The 23,500-nt window shown below is 60.1% G+C and overlaps 3 protein-coding genes across 3 annotated transcripts; 2 read left to right on the top strand and 1 right to left on the bottom strand.

Moving 5' to 3' along the window:
- Positions 1 to 253: 253 nt before the first annotated feature.
- On the top strand, positions 254 to 8,170 carry CLASRP (CLK4 associating serine/arginine rich protein; the record flags this gene model as incomplete). Its single annotated transcript, XM_062604343.1, has 10 exons — positions 254 to 448; positions 585 to 842; positions 2,323 to 2,472; positions 2,547 to 2,586; positions 4,477 to 4,537; positions 6,051 to 6,109; positions 7,058 to 7,104; positions 7,748 to 7,830; positions 7,968 to 7,992; positions 8,093 to 8,170. Coding segments are annotated over 10 exons (961 nt in total), but the record flags the coding sequence as incomplete, so codon positions are not given.
- A 2,767-nt stretch (positions 8,171 to 10,937) lies between these two features.
- GEMIN7 (gem nuclear organelle associated protein 7) lies at positions 10,938 to 11,333 on the bottom strand. Its single transcript, XM_062604342.1, has one exon. The coding sequence runs from the start codon at positions 11,331 to 11,333 to the stop codon at positions 10,938 to 10,940; it is 396 nt and encodes a 131-aa protein (XP_062460326.1).
- Positions 11,332 to 22,228, top strand: LOC134156370 (protein phosphatase 1 regulatory subunit 37-like; the record flags this gene model as incomplete). The annotated part of the gene is made up of 7 exons (XM_062604339.1): positions 11,332 to 11,389; positions 13,053 to 13,793; positions 19,374 to 19,471; positions 19,607 to 19,652; positions 20,107 to 20,207; positions 20,830 to 20,949; positions 22,078 to 22,228. Coding segments are annotated over exons 1-7 (1,315 nt in total), but the record flags the coding sequence as incomplete, so codon positions are not given.
- Positions 22,229 to 23,500: the final 1,272 nt, after the last annotated feature.

Below are 23,500 nucleotides of genomic sequence, written 5' to 3'. Positions count from 1 at the left end.
ACAACCACCCCCTGACCCCTTTCCCAGCCCCACACTTCCCCCCCACAACCACCCCCTGACCCCTTTCCCAGCCCCACACTTCCCCCCACAACCACCCCCTGACCCCTTTCCCAGCCCCACACTTCCCCCCACAACCACCCCCTGACCCCTTTCCCAGCCCCACACTTCCCCCCACAACCACCCCCTGACCCCTTTCCCAGCCCCACACTTCCCCCCACCCCACAACCACCCCCTGACCCCTTTCTCCCCACAGCTCCCCCTCGGAGTCGAGCTCGGGGTCCCGCTCCCGCTCGCGGACGCCGTCTCCGGGCCGCGAGGAGAAGATCACCTTCATCACCAGCTTCGGTGGCAGCGATGAGGAGCCTGCGCCCACCGGCACCACCGGTACCACCGGCACCACCGGCAGAGCCCGCGCGGCACCGGCACCGGGCCACGGCGCCTCATCCCGGTGGGTGCCGCTTCCCAACGCTCCTCCTTCCCAATGGGATGGGACTGGGATGGGACGTTGTGTGTGTGGGGTGGGGTGGGTGCCTCCATCCCCGCGCCCATGGGATGCGCGGCGCGATGCCGGCGCTCTCTTGCAGGCGCCGCGCGGCGTCGTCGCCATCATCATCATCATCGTCGCCGTCGTCGTCGTCGTCTTCCTCATCCAGCTCCCGCTCCAGCTCCCGCTCCCGCCGCGGTGGTGGAGGGGGGGGGGGTTCCTCGCGGCGCTACGGGCACGGCCGCCGTTATTCCCGCTCGCGCTCGCGCTCCCGCCGCTATTCCGGGAACGGGCGCCGCCGCTCCAGGTCCTATTCCCCGGAGCGGGGCCATCGCTACGGCTCCCGGCGCCGCTCCAGGTGAGCGCGGACGCGGGGGGGATCCTGAGCGTCCGGTGTGGGGGGGGGCGCAGAGGGGAGATCCCGTGGGGTACAATGGGGGGGTTCCATAGGATACAGTGGAGCATCCATAGGATAGAATAGGGAGATCCCATAGGACACAGTGGGGAGCTCCCATAGGACACAATGGGGAGCTCCCATAGGACACAGTGGGGAGATCCCATCGGACACAGTGGAGCATCCACAGGATAGAATGGGGAGATCCCATAGGAAACAATGGGGAGATCTCATAATACACAGTGGAGCATCCACAGGATAGAATGGGGAGCTCCCATAGGAAACAATGGGGAGATCCCATAGGATACAATGGGGAGATCCCATCGGACACAGTGAAGCATCCACAGGATAGAATGGGGAGATCTCATAGGACACAGTGGAACATCCATAGGATACAATGGGGAGCTCCCATAGGACACAATGGGGAGATCCCATAGGACACAAGGGGGGGGTTCCATAGGATACAATGGAGAGCTCCCATAGGACACAATGGGGAGATCCCATCGGACACAGTGGAGCATCCATAGGATAGAATGGGGAGATCCCATAGGAAACAATGGGGAGATCTCATAATACACAGTGGAGCATCCATAGGATACAATGGGGAGCTCCCATAGGACACAATGGGGAGATCCCATAGGACACAATGGGGAGATCCCATCGGACACAGTGGAGCATCCACAGGATAGAATGGGGAGATCCCATAGGACACAATGGGGAGATCCCATAGGACACAATGGGGGGGTTCCATAGGACACAGTGGGGCATCCATAGGATAGAATGGGGAGATCCCATAGGACACAGTAGAGCTCCCATGGGACACAGTGGGGAGATCCCATAAGACACACTGGAGCATCTATAGGATAGAGTGGGGAGATCCCATAGGACACAGTAGGGGGGTTCCATAGGACACAGTGGGAAGTTCCCATAGGACACAGTGCAGCATCCATAGGATACAATGGGGAGATCCCATAGGACACAGTATAGCTCCTATGGGACACAGTGGGAAATTCCCATAAGACACACTGGAGCATCCATAGGATAGAATGGGGAGATCCCATAGGACACAGTAGGGGGGTCCCTTAGGATACAATGAGAAGATCCCATAGGACACAGTGGGGGGGTTCCATAGGACACAGTGGGGAGATCCCATAGGACACAGCCGGGGCAGCCCCCAGTGGGATTCCCATAGGACACAGTGCAGCATCCCATAGGAGCACAATGGAGCATCCCATAGGACACAACAGGAGCCCCCATGGGCAATGGAGCCCCATAGGACAGCAATGGAGCTGACCCCTCCCCACAGGCCTGACAGTGCAGCCGGTAAAGAGACGGGAGCTGCCAAAGTGAGCTCCTCCCCCAGTGCCCAATCCCTTTCCATGGGGCTTCTCCATCCCCCCCCACCCCAATGCATTCCCTATGGACCCCTCTGCCCCATTGCCAGGAGCCGCTCCCGGCGCCGGCGCCACTGGAGCAGCAGCCGGAGCAGCCGGAGCCGCAGCGATTCCCGCAGCGCCAGCAGATCCCAGTCTCCGGAGCGGGACAAGGCTCCGCGCCCCACAGCATCGCCCGCCGTGGGGGAGAAGCTGAAAAAGTGAGGGCGTGGGGATGCCGGGAATACCGGGAATACCGGGAATGCCGGAGCCTGACCCCTTCCCGTCCCCCCAGGCCTGACAGTGCAGCCGGTAAAGAGACGGGAGCTGCCAAAGTCAGTAAGAACGGAAGCGCAGCGGAAAAGGGGGGGCTCCCCCCCCGTGCTCATCCCGCTTCCCGCTGGGAGCCTGGGACCGGCCGGGATAGCCCCTGGGATATGGGGGGGGGGGGGGGGGGCTGCTGGCAGGGGGATCTGTGGGGTGGTGGTCATGGGGCAATGGGATCCATTGGGAGCTGGCCATGGGGCAATGGGATGCATTGGGAGCTGGCCATGGGGCAATGGGATGCATTGGGAGCTGGCCATGGGGCAATGGGATGCATTGGGAGCTGGCCATGGGGCAATGGGATGCATTGGGAGCTGGCCATGGGGAGCTGGGATGGGGCAATGGGATCCATTGGGAGCTGGCCATGGGGCAATGGGATGCATTGGGAGCTGGCCGTGGGGCATTGGGATCCGTGGGGAGCTGGCCATGGGGCATTGGGATCCATTAGGAGCTGGCCATGGGGCATTGGGATCCATTAGGAGCTGGCCATGGGGCAATGGGATGCATTGGGATCTGTGGGGAACTGGTCATGGGGCAATGGGATGCATTGGGAGGTGGCCATGGGGCATTGGGATCCATTGGGAGCTGGCCATGGGGCATTGGGATGCATTGGGAGCTGGCCATGGGGCACTGGGATGCATTGGGAGCTGGCCATGGGGCACTGGGATCCATTGGGAGCTGGCCATGGGGCACTGGGATCCATTGGGAGCTGGCCATGGGGCAATGGGATGCATTGGGAGCTGGCCATGGGGCACTGGGATCCATTGGGAGCTGGCCATGGGGCACTGGGATCCATTGGGAGCTGGCCATGGGGCACTGGGATGCATTGGGAGCTGGCCATGGGGCAATGGGATCCATTGGGAGCTGGCCATGGGGCACTGGGATCCACTGGGAGCTGGCCCTGGGGCACTGGGATGCATTGGGAGATGGCCATGGGGCAATGGGATCCATTGGGAGCTGGCCATGGGGCATTGGGATCCATTAGGAGTGGCCATGGGGCATTGGGATCCATTAGGAGCTGGCCATGGGGCACTGGGATCCACTGGGAGCTGGCCATGGGGCAATGGGATCCATTGGGAGCTGGTCATGGGGCAATGGGATGCATTGGGAGCTGGCCATGGGGCAGTGGGATCCATTGGGAGTTGGCCATGGGGCAATGGGATCCATTGGGAGCTGGCCATGGGGCAATGGGATGCATTGGGATCTGTGGGGAACTGGTCATGGGGCAATGGGATGCATTGGGAGCTGGCCATGGGGCAATGGGATCCATTGGGAGCTGGCCATGGGGCAATGGGATCCATTGGGAGCTGGCCATGGGGCACTGGGATCCACTGGGAGCTGGCCATGGGGCACTGGGATCCATTGGGAGCTGGCCATGGGGCATTGGGATCCATTAGGAGCTGGCCATGGGGCAATGGGATCCATTGGGAGGTGGCCATGGGGCACTGGGATCCATTGGGAGCTGGCCATGGGGCACTGGGATCCACTGGGAGCTGGCCATGGGGCACTGGGATCCATTGGGAGCTGGTGATGGGGCATTGGGATCCATTGGGAGCTCGCCATGGGGCACTGGGATCCATTGGGAGCTGGCCATGGGGCACTGGGACCCCCCAAGATCCCCCCCGTTCCTATGGGCTGTCCCCATCACCCAGTTGCCCCCCCAAGCACCCATGGGTGCTGCGGGGGGGGGGTCCCACCATGGATGGGTCCCATGGGTGCTGCAGGGGGGGGGTCCCACCATGGATGGGTCCCATGGGTGCTGCGGGGGGGGGGTCCCACCATGGATGGGTCCCATGGGTGCTGCAGGGGGGGGTCCCACCATGGATGGGTCCCATGGGTGGGGGGCTGCAGCGCCGTCCCCGTGTGCCCCCCATGGTCACAGGGGCTCCGGGTCCTTGCAGCCCAAGCTGACCCCGCAGGAGAAGCTGAGGCTGCGCATGCAGAAGGCGCTGAACCGGCAGTGTGAGAGCACCCCCATTGCACCCCATAGACACCCCATGGACACCCCATAGAGCCCCCATGGGCAACCCATGGGCACCCCATAGACACCCCATGGACACACCATAGACACCCCATAGACATCCCATAGACACCCTATAGACACCCCATGGACACCCCATAGACACCCCATAGACACCCTATAGACGCCCCATGGACACTCCATAGACACCCCATAGACATCCCATAGACACCCTATAGACACCCCATGGGCACCCCATTGACCCTGCCGTATCCCCATTGACCCCCCATGTCCCCATTGACCCTCCCATGTCCCCATTGACCCCCCCGTCCCCATTGACCCCCATGTCCCCATTGACCCCCCTGTCCCCATTGACCCCCCCGTCCCCATTGACCCCCCCATGTCCTCATTGACCCTCCCATGTCCCCTTTGACCCCCCTGCCCCCATTGACCCCCCCCATGTCCCCATTGACCCCCCCATCCCCACTGACCCCCCCCATGTCCTCATTGACCCTCCCATGTCCCCTTTGACCCCCCTGCCCCCATTGACCCCCCCCATGTCCCCATTGACCCCCCCGTCCCCACTGACCCCCCCCATGTCCTCATTGACCCTCCCATGTCCCCTTTGACCCCCCTGCCCCCATTGACCCCCCCCATATCCCCATTGACCCCCTGCCCCCATTGACCCCCATATCCCCATTGACCCCCCCGTCCCCTTTGACCCCCCCCATCCCCATTGACCCCCATGTCCCCATTGACCCCCATATCCCCATTGACCCCCCCGTCCCCATTGACGCCCCCATGTCCCCATTGACCCCCCCATGTCCCCATTGACCCCCCTGTCCCCACTGAGCCCCCCATATCCCCATCTACCCCCATGTGCCCATTGACCCTCCCATGTCCCCATTGACCCTCCCATGTCCCCATTGACCCCCATGTCCCCATTGACCCTCCCATGTCCCCATTGACCCCCATGTCCCCATTGACCCCCATGTCCCCATTGACCCCCCCATGTCCCCATTGACCCCCATGTCCCCATTGACCCCCCCATGTCCCCATTGACCCCCATGTCCCCATTGACCCCCCCATGTCCCCATTGACCCCCATGTCCCCATTGACCCTCCCATGTCCCCATTGACCCCCCATTGTCCCCATTGATCCCCATTGACCCCCATTGACCCCCATGTCCCCATTGACCCCCCCATGTCCCCATTGACCCCCATGTCCCCATTGACCCCCATGTCCCCATTGACCCCCCCACCCCCATTGACCCCCATGTCCCCATTGACCCCCATGTCCCCACTGACACCCCATGTCCCCATTGACCCCCCCCGCCCCCATTGACCCCCCCATGTCCCCATTGACCCCCCCATGTCCCCATTGACCCCCATGTCCCCATTGACCCCCCCATGTCCCCATTGACCCCCCCATGTCCCCATTGACCCCCATGTCCCCATTGACCCCCCTGTCCCCATTGACCCCCATATCCCCACTGACCCCCCCTGTTCCCTGCAGTTAAAGCTGACAAGAAGGCAGCGCAGGAGAAGATGCTGCAGCAGGAACACGAGAGACAGGTGGGGGGGCACAGCCTGGTTATGGGGCGGGGGGGCACACCCCAGGTTATGGGGCTGGGGGGGGGGGGGGGCACACACCAGGTTATGGGGCTGGGGGGGGGTGGCACACACCAGGTTATGGGGCTGGAGGGGGGCACACACCAGGTTATGGGGCACACACCAGGTTATGGGGCGGGGGGGGGGCACACACCAGGTTATGGGGCACACACCAGGTTATGGGGTGGGGGGGGGGCACACACCAGGTTATGGGGCGGGGGGGGGGCACACACCAGGTTATGGGGCACACACCGGGTTATGGGGTGGGGGGGGGGCACACCAGGTTATGGGGCTGGGGTGGGGGGTGGCACACACCAGGTTATGGGGCACACACCGGGTTATGGGGTGGGGGGGGGCACACCAGGTTATGGGGCACACACCAGGTTATGGGGCACACACCAGGTTATGGGGTGGGGGCGGGCACACACCAGGTTATGGGGCGGGGGGGGCACACACCAGGTTATGGGGTGGGGGGTGGTGGGGGCACACCAGGTTATGGGGCACACACCAGGTTATGGGGCTGGAGGGGGGCACACACCAGGTTATGGGGCACACACCAGGTTATGGGGCTGGAGGGGGGCACACACCAGGTTATGGGGCACACCCCAGGTTATGGGGCAGGGGGCAGTGGGGGCACACACCAGGTTATGGGGCAGGGGGGGCACACACCAGGTTATGGGGCAGGGGGGGCACACACCAGGTTATGGGGCACACACCAGGTTATGGGGCAGGGGGGGCACACACCAGGTTATGGGGCAGGGGGGGCACACACCAGGTTATGGGGCAGGGGGGGCACACCTCAGGTTATGGGGCAGGGGGGGCACACCTCAGGTTATGGGGCAGGGGGGGCACACACCAGGTTATGGGGCAGGGGGGGCACACACCAGGTTATGGGTCTCTGCTCTCCCATAGGAGCGGGAGGACGAGCTCCGAGCCATGGCCCGGAAGATCCGCATGAAGTGAGTGTGTCACCCCCCCATCATTCCCCATGGATCCCCCCCATCATTCCCAATGGATCCCCCATCATTCCCAATGGATCCCCCCCATCATTCCCAATGGATCCAGGGGGGGCTGCGCTGCTCCCCCCATCATTCCCAATGGATCCCCCCCATCATTCCCAATGGATCCCCCCATCATTCCCCATGGATCCCCCCATCATTCCCCATGGATCCCCCCATCATTCCCCATGGATCCCCCCCATCATTCCCCATGGATCCCCCCATCATTCCCAATGGATCCCCCCATCATACCCAATGGATCCCCCCCATCATTCCCAATGGATCCCCCCCATCATTCCCAACGGATCCCCCCATCATTCCCCATGGATCCCCCCCCATCATTCCCCACGGATCCCCCCATCTTTCCCACGGATCCCCCCATCATTCCCACGGATCCCCCCCATCATTCCCAACGGATCCCCCCCATCATTCCCAATAGATCCCCCCATCATTCCCCATGGATCCCCCCATCATTCCCAATAGATCCCCCCATCATTCCCCATGGATCCCCCCATCATTCCCAATGGATCCCCCCATCTCATTCCCCCCATGGATCCCCCCATCATTCCCAATGGAATTCCCATCCCTTTTTCCTCCCCGGCAGGGAACGGGAACGCCGGGAGAAGGAGCGGGAGGAGTGGGAGCGCCAGTACAGCCGCCAGAGCCGGTCCCCGTCCCCCCGCTACAGTGAGTCCCTATGGGGCAGGGGCGGGGGGAGCTGTGGGGCACAAGGGCTTCCCAGCCCCACAGTGGGGAGGGGAGGGAAGGAAAAGCAGCAGCATTCCCATGGGAAAGGGTCCCTGAGCGCATCCCTGTGCTTGCAGGTCGGGAATACAGCTCGTCCCGGAGGTAGGAGCATCCCGCCCCACATCCGGGGGGCCCGGGGGTTGCAGGTCATGGAGACCCCCCCCCCCCCCATTCCCAACGCCTCCGTCTCTGCACCCCATAGGCGCTCCCGGTCGCGGTCCCGCAGCCCCCATTACCGGCACTGAGGGGCCCGAAGGCAAATAAAGGTGGGAAATGGGAATGGGAGTGAGGATCATGGAGGGGATGGGGGGGATGGAGAGGGGGGAGCGCCCGGAGGACACGGGGTGCATCCCATAGCACACACACATTGTACATCCCATAGCACACACATTGTACATCCCATAGCACACATTGTACATCCCATAGCACACACATTGTACATCCCATAGCACACACACATTGTACATCCCATAGCACACACACATTGTACATCCCATAGCACACACATTGTACATCCCATAGCACACATTGTACACACACATCCCATAGCACACACACACTTGTACATCCCATAGCACACACACATTGTACATCCCATAGCACACACACATTGTACATCCCATAGCACACATTGTACATCCCATTGTACATCCCATAGCACACACACATTGTACATCCCATAGCACACACACACTGTACATCCCATAGCACACACATTGTACATCCCATAGCACACACACATTGTACATCCCATAGCACACACATTGTACATCCCATAGCACACACACAATGTACATCCCATAGCACACACACACTGTACATCCCATAGCACACACACATTGTACATCCCATAGCACACACACATTGTACATCCCATAGCACACACATCCCATGTACATCCCATAGCACACACACATTGTACATCCCATAGCACACACACACATTGTACATCCCATAGCACACACACTGTACATCCCATAGCACACACACACTGTACATCCCATAGCACACACATTGTACATCCCATAGCACACACACATTGTACATCCCATAGCACACACATTGTACATCCCATAGCACACACATTGTACATCCCATAGCACACACACATTGCACACATACATCCCATAGCACACACACATTGTACATCCCATAGCACACACACACATTGTACAACCCATAGCACACACATAGAACATCCCATAGCACACACACATTGTACATCCCATAGCACACACATTGTACATTCACACATTGTACATAGCACACACACATGTACATCCCATAGCACACACATTGTACATCACACACATACATCCCATAGCACACACACATTGTACATCCCATAGCCACACACACTAGCACACACACATTGTACATCCCATAGCACACACACATTGTACATCCCATAGCACACACACATTGTACATCCCATAGCACACATTGTACATCCCATAGCACACACACATTGTACATCCCATAGCACACACACATTGTACATCCCACACATAGCACACACACACATGTACATCCCATAGCACACACACATTGTACATCCCATAGCACACACACACACACATTGTACATAAGCACACACACATTGGACATCCCACAGCACACACACATTGTACCCATAGCACACACACATTGTACATCCACACACATTGTACCATAGCACACACACATTGTACATCCCATAGCACACACACATTGTACATCCCATAGCACACACACATTGTACATCCCATAGCACACACACACACATTGTAGGATATAACACACACACTACATCCCATAGCACACACACATAGCACACATTGTACAGTGGTACATAGCACACACAGCACACACACACACACATTGTACATCCCATAGCACACACACATTGTACATCCCATAGCACACACATTGTACATCCCATAGCGCACACACACTGTACATCCCAAAGCACACACACACTGTACATCCCATAGCACACACATGGTATAATGGATCTGTCCCATAGCACACACATTGTACATCCCATAGCACACATTGGATCCCACATAGCACACACTGTACACCCCATAGCACACACACATGTACACCCCATAGCATACACACCCATAGCACACACTGTACACCCCATAGCACACACACACTGTCTGTCCCATAGGATATAATGGACACTCATAGGATACATTGGGATCCCCATAGCACACACTGTACATAGCACACACTGTGTATAATGGATCCCATAGCACACACTGTACACCCCATAGACCACAATGGATCCCCATGGACCACAATGGATCCCCCATAGGATATAATGGATCTCCTATTGGATACATTGGATCCCCCATAGCACACAGCGGATCCCCCATAGGCCACAATGGATCCCCCATAGACCACAATGGATCCCCATAGGCCACAGTGGATCCCCATAGACCACAGTGGATCCCCCATAGACCACAGCGGATCCCCATAGGCTCCAAGGGATCCCCCATAGGCCGCAGTGGATCCCCATAGACCACAATGGATCCCCCATAGGCCACAACGGATCCCCATAGACCACAAGGTCTCTCCCATAGGATATAATGGATCTCCATAGCACACACTGTACACCCCATAGGCCGCAGTGGATCCCCATGGACCACAATGGATCCCCCATAGGATATAATGGATCTCCTATTGGATACATTGGATCCCCCATAGCACACAACGGATCCCCATAGACCACAGTGGATCCCCCATAGACCACAACGGATCCCCATAGACCACAGTGGATCCCCCATAGACCACAACGGATCCCCCATAGACCACAAGGGATCCCCCATAGACCACAAGGGATCCCCCACAGACCACAATGGATCCCCCATAGGGTATAATGGATCTCCTATTGGATACATTGGATCCCCCATATACCACAGTGGATCCCCCATAGACCACAATGGATCCCCCATAGGCCACAAGGGATCCCCATAGCACACAGCGGATCCCCCATAGATCACAATGGATCCCCCATAGACCACAAGGGATCCCCACGGGCCTCAGGGTGTCCCCGTCCCTCACGGCGCGGGTGCCCCGGCGCCGGTCACGTGGAAGCGGAACCCGATGACGTCGGAGCCGCGGAGCAGCGCCGCCTCCTGCCGGCCCAGCGGGGTCCGGAGCCCCTCCACGAGCAGCGCCGCCGCCTCCCGCTCCGCCGCCCCCAGCGTGGCCTCCACGCGGACCCCGCCGCGGAGCCGGAACCCAGCGGGGCGGCCCCGTCCGGCCCCCAGCGCCCGCAGGAACCGGGCCCGGAGCCGCGCCCGCGCCCGCTGCGCCTCCGCCTCCGCCTCCGCCTCCGCCTCCTCCGGACGCGGTCCCCGGCGGGACTCGAACCCGCGGCTCCGCCCGTCCGGGCCCCGCGGCAGCCGCAGCACCGGCACCGGCACCGGCTCCGCGTCCTCGGCCCCGCTCATGGCGACTGCGCGGGGGGGGGGAGCGCGGGGAGAGGCAGCCCCGGGCATCGGCACCTGTGGACAGAGGAAGGCCACACAGCTATGGACAGCACACAGCCCCATAGAGAGCTATGGATAGCACACAGCCCCATAGATAGCTATGGACAGCACACAGCCCCATAGAGAGCACACAGCCCCATAGAGAGCACACGGCCCCATAGAGAGCTATGGACAGCACACAGCCCCATAGAGAGCTATGGACAGCACACAGCCCCATAGAGAGCACACAGCCCCATAGACATCTATGGACAGCACACAGCCCCATAGAGAGCTATGGACAGCACACAGCCCCATAGAGAGCACACGGCCCCATAGAGAGCACACGGCCCCATAGAGAGCACACGGCCCCATAGAGAGCACATGGCCCCATAGACAGCACACGGCCCCATAGACAGCACACGGCCCCATAGAGAGCACATGGCCCCATAGAGAGCACACGGCCCCATAGAGAGCACACGGCCCCATAGATAGCACACAGCCCCATAGAGAGCACACAGCCCCATAGAGAGCACACAGCCCCATAGATAGCTATGGACAGCACACAGCCCCATAGAGAGCACACAGCCTCATAGACATCTATGGACAGAGCACGGCCCCATAGATAGCACACAGTCCCATAGATAGCACACAGCCCCATAGACATCTATGGACAGAGCAAGGCCACACAGATAGCACACAGCCCCATAGACATCTATGGACAGAGCACAGCCCCATAGATAGCACACAGCCCCATAGATAGCACACAGCCCCATAGATAGCACACAGCCCCATAGGCAGCACACAGCCCCATAGGCACCTATGGACAGAGCACGGCCCCATAGATAGCACACGGCCCCATAGACATCTATGGACAGAGCACAGCCCCATAGATAGCACACGGCCCCATAGGCACCTATGGACAGAGCACAGCCCCATAGACATCTATGGACAGAGCACAGCCCCATAGATAGCACACAGCCCCATAGACACCCAGAGACAGCACACAGCCCCATAGACATCTATAGACAGCTATAGATAGGGCACAGCCCCATAGACACCTATAGGGCAGAGCCCACATGGGGACTCCATGGTTACACCCCATTAAAAGATCCCCCTACAGCCCCTCCCCAACCCCTTCACTGCCCCACATCTGCACCCTTCACTGCCCCACATCCGCACCCTTCACTGCCCCACATCCGCACCCTTCACTGCCCCACATCCGCACCCTTCACTGCCCCACATCCGCACCCTTCACTGCCCCACATCCGCACCCTTCACTGCCCCATATCCGCACCCTTCACTGCCCCACATAGGACCCCCCCCCAAAGACGCCCCATAGCCCCACGGTGCCTCCAAGCCCCTTTCACCGCCCCACACCTGCCCCCCCTCAACCCCTTCGTTGCCCCACACGCCCCCCCCCCCATAGAACCCCCCCAGGCCCACGGTGCCCCCCAAGTGCCCCTGAGCCCCGCACTGCCCCACATGCCCCCCCCCTCCCATCAGGCCCAGGGTGTCCCCAAGGGCCCCCACAGGCCCACAACCCTCCAAGACCTCCCACAGACCCCCCCATAGACCCACGGTGCCCCCCAAGTGCCCCCTAAGTGCCCCCTAAGTGCCCCCCAAGTGCCCCCAGCCCCACACGGGCCCTGTCCCCGGTACCTCCGCTCCGCTCCGGCTCTACCCCCGTTCCCTCCGCCGCAGATTCGCCACGGGACGTTCGTCACCGCAGATTCAACACCGCAGATTCGCCACGGCAGATTCAACACCGTAGATTCAACACCGCAGATTCGCCACCGCAGATTCGTCACCGCAGATTCGCCACGGGACGTTCAACACCGCAGATTCAACACCGCAGATTCGCCACCGCAGATTCGCCACGGCAGATTCAACACCGCAGATTCAACACCGCAGATTCGCCACGGCAGATTCAACACCGCAGATTCAACACCGCAGATTCGCCGCCGCAGATTCAACACCGCAGATTCGCCACCGCAGATTCAACACCACAGATTCAACACCGCAGATTCAACCCCACAGATTCGCCACCGCAGATTCGCCGCCGCAGATTCAACACCGCAGATTCGCCGCCGCAGATTCGTCACCGCAGATTCGCCACGGCAGATTCAACACCGCAGATTCAACACCGCAGATTCAACACCGCAGATTCGCCACCGCAGATTCGCCACCGCAGATTCGCCACCGCAGATTCGCCGCCGCAGATTCGCCACCCTCGGTCCCGTGTCGAATCTGCGGGCGCGGCGGGCGCGGGGCGCTGGGCGCGGAGCGGCTCCGCCATGGAGCAGGCCCCGGGGCAGGCCCCGGAGCCCCGCGGAGCCCAGGCCGAGGACGGGCGGCTCCGGGCCGGGGCCAAGCGCGTCACGTTCCCGTCGGACGAGGACATCGTGTCCGGGGCCGTGGAGCCCAAGGACCCCTGGAGGCACGGTACGGGGGGGGGGGGGTGTGGGGGGAGCGGGTGGGAACGGGGCTGTATTGGGGGTAACGGGGTTGTATTGGGGGTAACGGGGTTGTATGGGGGGTAACGGGGTTGTGTTGGGGGTAACGGGGTTGTATGGGGGTAACGGGGTTGTATTGGGGGTAACGGGGTTGCAGTGGGGCTAACGGGGTTGTATTGGGGGTAACGGGGTTGTATTGAGGGTAACGGGGCTGCATTGATGGTAACGGGGCTGTATTGGGGGTAACGGGGCTGCATTGGGGGTAACGGGGCTGTATTGGGGGTAACGGGGCTGTATTGGGGGTAACGGGGTTTTATTGGGGGTAACGGGGCTGTATTGGGGGTAACGGGGCTTATTGGGGGTAACGGGGCTGCAGTGGGGGTAATGGGGTTGTATGGGGGTAACGGGGTTGTATGGGGGGTAACGGGGTTCTTGGGGGTATTGCAGTGGGGGTAACGGGGCTGCATTGATGGTAACGGGGCTGCAGTGGGGGTAACGGGGCTGTATTGGGGGTAATGGCTGTATTGGGGGGTAACGGGGTTCCATTGGGGGTAATGGGGCTGCAGTGGGGGTAACGGGGCTGCATTGATGGTAATGGGGCTGCATTGATGGTAGCAGGGTTTCATTGATGGTAACGGGGCTGTATTGGGGTTATGGGGGCTGTATTGGGGGTAACGGGGTGCCATTGGGTGTAATGGGGTTCCATTGATGGTAACGGGGCTGCATTGAGGGTAACGAGGCTGCACTGGTGGTAATGGGGCTGCACTGGGGGTAATGGGGCTACCTTGAGGGTAACGGGGTTCCATTGATGGTAACGGGGCTGCATTGGGGTTAACAGGGCTGTATTGGGGGTAATGGGGTTGCATTGATGGTTACGGGGCTGCACTGCGGGTAACGGGTCTGTATTGGGGGTAACAGGGTTCCATTGATGGTAACGGGGCTGCACTGATGGTAACAGGGTTGTATTGGGGTTAAGGGGGCTGCATTGGGGGTAACGGGGTGCCGTTGGGGGTAATGGGGCTGCACTGGGGGTAACGGGGTGCCATTGGGGGTAATGGGGCTGCATTAGGGGTAACGGGGCTGCACTGGGGGTAATGGGGCTGTATTGATGGTAACGGGGCTGCAATGGGAGTAACGGGTCTGTATTGGGGGTAACAGGGCTGCACTGGGGGTAATGGGGCTGCATTGATGGTTACAGGGCTGCACTGGGGGTAACGGGGCTGTATTGGGGGTAACAGGTTTCCATTGATGGTAACGGGGCTGCACTGATGGTAACAGGGCCGCAATGGGGGTAACGGGGCTGCATTGCTGGTAACGGGGTTCTGTTGATGGTATCGGGGCTGCATTGCTGGTAACGGGGTTCATGGATGGTAATGGGGCTGCAATGGGGGTAACGGGGTTCTGTTGATGGTAACGGGGCTGCAATGGAGGTAATGGGGCTGCATTGCTGGTAACAGGGTTCCGTTGATGGTAATGGGGCTGCAATGGGGGTAACGGGGTTCCGTTGATGGTAACAGGGCCGCAATGGGGGTAACGGGGCTGCATTGCTGGTAACAGGGTTCCATTGATGGTAATGGGGCTGCAATGGGGGTAATGGGGCTGCAATGGGGGTAACAGGGTTCCATTGATGGTAATGGGGCTGCAATGGGGGTAATGGGGCTGCATTGGGTTTCCATTGATGGTAACAGGGCTGCAATGGGGGTAATGGGGCTGCATTGCTGGTAACGGGGTTCCATTGCTGGTAACAGGGCTGCAATGGGGGTAATGGGGCTGCATTGCTGGTAACAGGGTTCCATTGCTGGTAACGGGGCTGCATTGCTGGTAACGGGGTTCCGTTGCCGGTGATGGGATCTGGAATGAGGGCAGAATCCCGTGTTCCCAGTGTCCTCCATTGCCCCTTCCCATTGGCTTCAGGAGGCTTTGGGTCCTCCTCATCCCAACATTTGACCCCACAAGGGCTGGGAATAGGGCCGGGGGGGGGCAATGTTTGCTGGGGAGGCTTTGGAGAGCACCGGGAATGCTGCTGGATGACAGTCGGGATCATGGGGACATCCTCCATGGGGCAGGTTCCTCCTTGGGCACTGCCGGGGACGGAGCATCCAACCCTTCCCCGTTCATCCCGATGGGAAGGGCTTCCCGGTATCCCGCTCCTTTGCTGCTTGCTTTGGGGGGGGGTTGGAGCTATTCCCACCTTTCCCCCCGCTCCTGGAGCTGCACTGGGGCTCAGGGATGCGGTGTTGGGTTCCATCCCTCCTCCTCCATGAATTATTCCTGCCTTGGATTCCTCATCTCCAGGCTCAGGTTCCAGGCTCCAAGCTCCCTCTTGGCTCCTGCCCTTCAGCTGCTGCCTTACCCCTGCCCGGGTTGTGCTGGCGTTAACCCGGGCATTCCCAGCTTGGATTCCAGGGTTTACCTCAGCCAAGGGGGGATCTGGGATAGGGTGGTGCTGGGAAGAGGGAAGATGTATGGCCGGGAGCTGCTGCCACCCTCCTCAGTCAGCTTCCCTGCAGTGTGTCCTATGGGAGCTCCCCACTGTGTCCTATGGGAGCTCCCCACTGTGTCCTATGGGAGCTCCCCACTGTGTCCTATGGGAACTTCCCACTGTGTCCTAGGGGAGCTTCCCATTGTGTCCTATGGGAGCTCCCCATTGTGTCCTATGGGATCTCCGCACTGTGTCCTATGGGAGCTTCCCATTGTGTCCTATGGGAGCTTCCCATTGCATCCTATGGGAGCTCCCCATTGTGTCCTATGGGAGCTCCCCACTGTGTCCTATGGGAGCTTCCCACTGTGTCCTATGGGAGCTCCCCACTGTGTCCTATGGGAGCTCCCCACTGTGTCCTATGGGAGCTCCCCACTGTGTCCTATGGGAGCTTCCCACTGTGTCCTATGGGAGCTCCCCATTGTGTCCTATGGGAGCTCCCCACTGTGTCCTATGGGAGCTTCCCACTGTGTCCTATGGGATCTCCCCACTGTGTCCTATGGGAGCTTCCCATTGTGTCCTATGGGAGCTCCCCATTGTGTCCTATGGGAGCCCCACACTGTGTCCTATGGGAGCTCCCCACTGTGTCCTATGGGAGCTCCCCATTGTGTCCTATGGGAGCTCCCCACTGCATCCTATGGGAGCTTCCCATTGCATCCTATGGGAGCTCCACTGTGTCCTATGGGAGCTCCACTGTGTCCTATGGGAGCTCCCCATTGTGTCCTATGGGAGCTCCCCACTGTGTCCTATGGGAGCTCCCCATTGTGTCCTATGGGAGCTCCCCACTGCATCCTATGGGAGCTTCCCATTGCATCCTATGGGAGCTCCACTGCGTCCTATGGGAGCTCCCCATTGCATCCTATGGGAGCTCCACTGTGTCCTATGGGAGCTCCCCATTGCATCCTATGGGAGCTCCCCATTGCATCCTATGGGAGCTCCCCATTGTGTCCTATGGGAGCTCCCCATTGTGTCCTATGGGAGCTCCCCACTGTGTCCTATGAGAGCTCCCCATTGTGTCCTATGGGAGCTCCCCACTGTGTCTTATGGGAGCTTCCCATTGCATCCTATGGGAGCTTCCCATTGCATCCTATGGGAGCTTCCCATTGCGTCCTATGGGAGCTCCCCACTGTGTCCTATGGGAGCTCCCCACTGTGTCCTATGGGAGCTCCCATTGTGTCCTATGGGAGCTCCCCGTTGTGTCCTATGGGAGCTCCTCGTTGTGTCCTATGGGAGCTCCCCACTGTGTCCTATGGGAGCTCCCCACTGCGTCCTATGGGAGCTCCCACTGTGTCCTATGGGAGCTCCCCATTGCATCCTATGGGAGCTCCACTGTGTCCTATGGGAGCTTCCCATTGTGTCCTATGGGAGCTCCCCACTGTGTCCTATGGGAGCTCCACTGTGTCCTATGGGAGCTCCCCACTGTGTTCTATGGGAGCTCCACTGTGTCCTATGGGAGCTCCCCACTGTGTCCTATGGGAGCTCCCCACTGTGTCCTATGGGAGCTCCCCACTGTGTCCTATGGGAGCTCCCCACTGTGTCCTATGGGAGCTCCCCACTGTGTCCTATGGGAGCAGCAGGGCCAAGGGGGGGACTCTCCTGGAGCACTGGGGCCAGGTCTGGGGTTGCCAACATCAGGAGACCTGGAGCAGGGCTTTGGACACGGGAGGGATGGGATGGGATGGGATGGGATGGGATGGGATGGGATGGGATGGGATGGGATGGGATGGGATGGGATGGAAGAGGTGGATGGGCTCTTGGGATGAAGCTCTTCCCATGCGGGTGGTGGGACACTGGCGTGAGTTGGTTGGATGCTCCATCACCATCAAGGGCCCTTGGCTGGGCCTGGCTGAGCTTTAAGGTCTTCTCCAACCCGACCCATGTCGTGATTCCAAGGGCTTTAGGAGCGAATCCAGGGGTCCTGATCCCGGTGATGCTGGTGGGAAGTGGGCCCGGGATGGGCCAGAGCAGCACAAATCCCATCCTCCAGCAAAAGAGGTGGAGAAAGCTTCCCCCAGGAGAGGGCACCAGAGCCTGTGTGGTGCTGGAGCTCCTTTGGGACAGGGAATCCTTCAGCTGGGACCTCCTGGAGCCGGCTGGGAGATGCTCATTCCCATGGGAATAGCGCTGACCCTCGGCTCCCGAGCACGCTTGGTTTGCGGGAGGAAAGCTGATGGGATCAGGGGACTTTTCCTGCTGTTGGCGTGTTTCCCCCCTTCAGCTCCTAGGGAATCATATCCCGTGTCAGGGAAGCATGGAAGAGTCAACCAGGTTGGGAAAACCCTTCAGGCTCAATCCCAGCCTTCCCCCATTCCCGTGTCCCCCGGGGCTCTCAGCAGGGAGCGGGTGGAAGGAATCCCGGTGGTTTTCCATCCCTCTCCGGGATCATATGGCGCAATCCATGGGGATGGCAGGATGAGGACGGGCTGGGGCTGTTTGTGCTTGGCCGGGTGAGCTTCCTTGGGGAGCTGGTTCCTCCTGCTCCGCTTCCCACCGGGAATAGCTGCAGTGTTTGTGTGGGGCCAAGGCAAAGCGGGCATCGCCGCCCTCAGCCCACAGCATCCGGAGCAGCGGCCTCAGCCCGCAGTGCGGAAGGGCAGGAGCTTCCCGATGGGAATTGCAGCTCAACCCTTTGGGGACACGGGGAATGGCTGGAGATGGGATCCAGGGGGGAAGCTCTCCCCTCGGAGCCCGTTGGGATGCTGGGATGAGCGGAGAAGGTTTGGTTCCACGGGGCTTGGAGCAACGTGGGCTCCGCACCCTTCCCATGGAACTTTAAGGTGCTTCCCAGCCCCCGTCATTCCATGATTCCATGCTTTCCTGGCCTGTGTTCCAGGAGGAACGCATCTGACGTGATTTGTTATCCCAAAAGCCTTCCTGCTCCTCAGGGAGCCAGAGCACCCTTGGAAGAGCTGGGTTGGCTTTTCCAGCCCCATTCCTGCCCAAAGAAGCCGGGACTGGCTCCCATCCGTGTCCTTTGTGTTGGAGCAGGCAAATCCCTGTCATCTCCTTGCCTGGGTGCAGATCCCGGTGGATAACAGGGATTCCCATGGCGCAGTGTGGGAAGCTCATCCCTTCCCCGTGTCCTTGCAGCCCAGAACGTGACGGTGGAGGAAATCCTGAGTGCCTACAAGCAGGCCTGCCAGAAGCTCAACTGCAAGCAGATCCCCAAGCTCCTGAAGCAGATCCAGGTAGAGCTGGGGCTCAACCCCCCCATTCCCAACGGGAATCCGGGCTGAAGTCCCCGCTCTGCCTCCCCATGGGGTTAACACAAACCCGATGGGATGCTCCAAGCTCTTCCCTTGTCCCTGCTCTTCCCTCTGCAGGAGTTCAAGGAGCTGGCTCCCAGGATAGACTGCTTGGATCTCAAAGGTGAGGCCTTGCTCCGGCCATCCCCATGGACCTGTGTCCTCTTCCGGGACCATTCCCGGCTGGAATTGTGCTCCCAGTCGGGGCTCTCATAGCCTTAATCCCAGAAGAGGGAATTCCAGGCTGAGGGATCCTCCAGCCTTCCAGCAGGATCCTCATCCCACAACAGCCCCTTTGGCACACAGGGATAAGCAGGAGCCCATTTGCCCCACGCTTTTGGTCTTGAAGCTCCAGTAGGAAAACTGGGAATGGTTCCCTACAGCCACCCCTGGCTCCTATGGAGCATCTCCGGTAGCTCCAGCGAGCAGAGGGATTGCATTGCCCTCCCTTCCCCACAAGGGATGTCTCCTGCAGGGAATAACTTGGGAATGCCCCATATGGGGGTCGTTGGGGAGGGGATGGGGGGGGGAATCCCTCTCCCCACGGGTCCTCCCGGAGCTCATCCCACTTTTCCCAGGGGAGAAGCTGGATTACAAGGCCTGCGAGGCGCTGGAGGAGATCTTCAAGCGGGTCCAGTTCAAGATCGTGGACCTGGAGCAGACGAGCCTGGATGAGGACGTGAGTGACCTGAGTTCCCCCCCCCCCACCCCTCTGACTCCCGTGCTCGATCCAATGGGAAGTGGGGCAAACGGGAATGCTGCCCGTGCTCAGCTCCATAGGGATTCATTGTGCCAGAGGAGCCCTGGGACCTTTCCCAGGCCCAAATCCTGCTGTGCTGCTCCCAAAGCCTGCTGTAAGGCCTGGGTTGCACCTTTGGTTTGGAGCCCCCTTGGATGCTTCCTTGGCCTGGGAAGGGCTGGCAAATCCCCCCCGGAGCAACCAGCCAATGATCCAAAGGCAATCCCATTTACCTGTATCCTTGGAAGCATCCTTCAAGTCCCTCCATGGCCACAACCTGGGTGCCCAGGGCTTGGATCCCTTTGCAAGGTGCCACCTCCTGGCTGGCTCCCCCCATGAAGATGGCTCCAGTGAGAGCCCCGGAGCTATTCCCAGTGCTGGGAACACCGGGAATGCCGTCCATGGTGGAGAGCAGAGGGGACACGGCCAGGGAGGGGAATTGAACGCGTGGGCTTTGCTGTGGGGCTGCAGGGCTCCGTGGGGCCGGGAGAGGCATCCGGAGGAGCCCCTTTTCCCCCCTCCTTTCCCAAGCAATTCCCAAGGTTTTTCCCTGTGCCCATAGGGAGCCTCGGCGCTGTTTGACATGATCGAGTACTACGAGTCGGCCACGCACCTCAACATCTCCTTCAACAAGCACATCGGCACCCGCGGCTGGCAGGCGGCCGCGCACATGATGCGCAAGGTGGGTGCTCCCAGCACCCATGGGTGCCCTGCATCCCTCGGGATTGGGTTCGTGCGGCTCTGTTCCCGAGGCACGGCGCGGGAAAGGGGGGGAACATCAGCCTTGCAGCATGGCAACGGGGTGGGAAGGAGCTGGAGGTTGATCCCCACCTTCCGTGGTGGAGCAGCCAAAGCGGGAGCATCCGTAGGGATGGAGCAGCCAAATCTTCTCCCTCCAACCCATGCCGGTGTGCCAGCAGCCTCGTGGTGAGGCTCTCCCTCCCCAGACCCCATCTCAATCCCCCCCCTCTTATCAGGTCAAAGCCATTATCCCATCCCTCCATCCCGTGTCTCCTTGAGCCCCCCATAGGCGGCCCCACGGGCTGGGATAGGGGTTGGGATATGGGTTGGGAAGGCCTTGGCTGTGGAATGGAGCCCATGGAAGCACCGATCCCAGCCTCTGGAGCCGGGTGCTCATTATCCTCCCACCGGATGGGCACTGTTGGGCTTTGCCTCATTGACCTCATTGCGGAGCTGAGCTGGAGCCAAGGAGGAGGAGGAGGCAGCTCAGGGTGAGGCAGCAACCACCCTCGCTCCGCAATTATCCCTCGGGATGCAGGATGGGGCTGAGCTGGGATCTGCAGGGCCCAGCCCATGGCTTGCAGGAGCCAAAGGTGCTGCCGGAGCCCCTCGTGGTGCTTCAGACCCAGTTGTGGGGTGAAGGAGCCGGAGACTCCCTTGGGAGGCTGCAGCCCTGGGATGGGTTGGGATAGGAGCTTCCCATCATCCGGCTCCGACCCACAGGGATGCCTTCCATAGGGCAGCTGGCTCCAAACCTTCATCCCAGTTTCCCAGAGTGCAGAACTTCCCCGTGTCCAACCTGAGCTTCCCCTGGGGCATCCCCCCCCCTCCTCTCAAATCCCATTGAGTTTGGGGCCGTTAAGCTCTGGAAAGCTGGGACAGAGCTGGTTCTCCGGGTGGGATTGCCCGCTTCCCATTGGAAGCACGGCGAGGGCTTCTCGGAGCAGCTCCTCCTGCCCTCCCATCCGATGGGTGCAGTGCAGGAGCCCGGTGGCCGGGCTGGGATCTGGCCTGGGTGGTCAATGGGGGGGGGTGTGATTCCCATGGCACGGCATTCCCTGTTGCCCAGACCAACTGCCTGCAGTACCTGGATGCCCGGAACACGCCGCTCCTGGACCACGCGGCCCCGTTCGTGGCGCGGGCGCTGCGCATCAGCAGCAGCCTCGTGGTGCTGCACCTGGAGAACGCGTCCCTGTCCGGCCGCCCGCTGCTGCTGCTGGGTGAGAACGGAGGGATAATGGGAATGGGGCAAAGGATAATGGGAATGGGGCAAAGGAGAGGGGGAATGGGGCAAAGGATAATGGGAATGGGGCACTGGGATAGAGGGAATGGGGCACTGGGAGAGGGGGAATGGGGCAAAGGGATAATGGGAATGGGGCACAGGGATAATGGGAATGGGGCAAAGGGATAGAGGGAATGGGGCAAAGGATAATGGGAATGGGGCAAAGGAGAGAGGGAATGGGGCAAAGGGATAATGGGAATGGGGCAAAGGGATAATGGGAATGGGGCAAAGGATAATGGGAATGGGGCAAAGGGATAATGGGAATGGGGCAAAGGATAGTGGGAATGGGGCACAGGGATAATGGGAATGGGGCAAAGGATAATGGGAATGGGGCAAAGGATAATGGGAATGGGGCAAAGGGATAGTGGGAATGGGGCAAAGGATAATGGGAATGGGGCAAAGGATAATGGGAATGGGGCAAAGGATAATGGGAATGGGGCAAAGGGATAATGGGAATGGGGCAAAGGATAGTGGGAATGGGGCATTGGGATAGAGGGAATGGGGCACAGGGATAATGGGAATGGGGCAAAGGGAGAGGGGGAATGGGGCACTGGGATGGGGGAATGGGGCACTGGATAGTGGGAATGGGGCACAGGATAGTGGGAATGGGGCACTGGGATAGCAGGAATGGGGCACAGGAGAGTGGGAATGGGGCACTGGGATAGAGGGAATGGGGCACAGGAGAGGGGGAATGGGCCACTGGGATAGAGGGAATGGGGCACTGGAATAGCAGGAATGGGGCACAGGAGGGGGGAATGGGGCACTGGATAGGGGGAATGGGGCACAGGATAGTGGGAATGGGGCACAGGATAGTGGGAATGGGGCATTGGGATAGCAGGAATGGGGCACAGGATAGTGGGAATGGGGCACAGGATAGTGGGAATGGGGCACTGGGATAGCGGGAATGGGGCACTGGGATAGAGTGAATGGGACACCGGGATAGTGGGAATGGGGCACAGGGAGAGTGGGAATGGAGCACAGGATAGTGGGAATGGGGCACTGGGATAGAGGGAATGGGGCACAGGATAGCAGGAATGGGGCATCGGGATAGCGGGAATGGGGCACAGGATAGTGGGAATGGGGCATCGGGATAGGGGGAATGTCCCACTGGGATAGTGGGAATGTGCCATCGGGATAGTGGGAGTGTGACACGGGATAGTGGGAATGTCCCACTGGGATTGCAAGAGTCCCATCCCTGTGCCCTGCATCC

Source organism: Pezoporus occidentalis, unplaced genomic scaffold (assembly GCF_034315485.1).
Source record: "Pezoporus occidentalis ecotype Australia unplaced genomic scaffold, CSIRO_AGI_Poc_V1 ctg857, whole genome shotgun sequence".
Lineage (NCBI taxonomy): Eukaryota > Metazoa > Chordata > Aves > Psittaciformes > Psittacidae > Pezoporus > Pezoporus occidentalis.
This window is presented reverse-complemented; position numbering and strand designations above follow the sequence as displayed.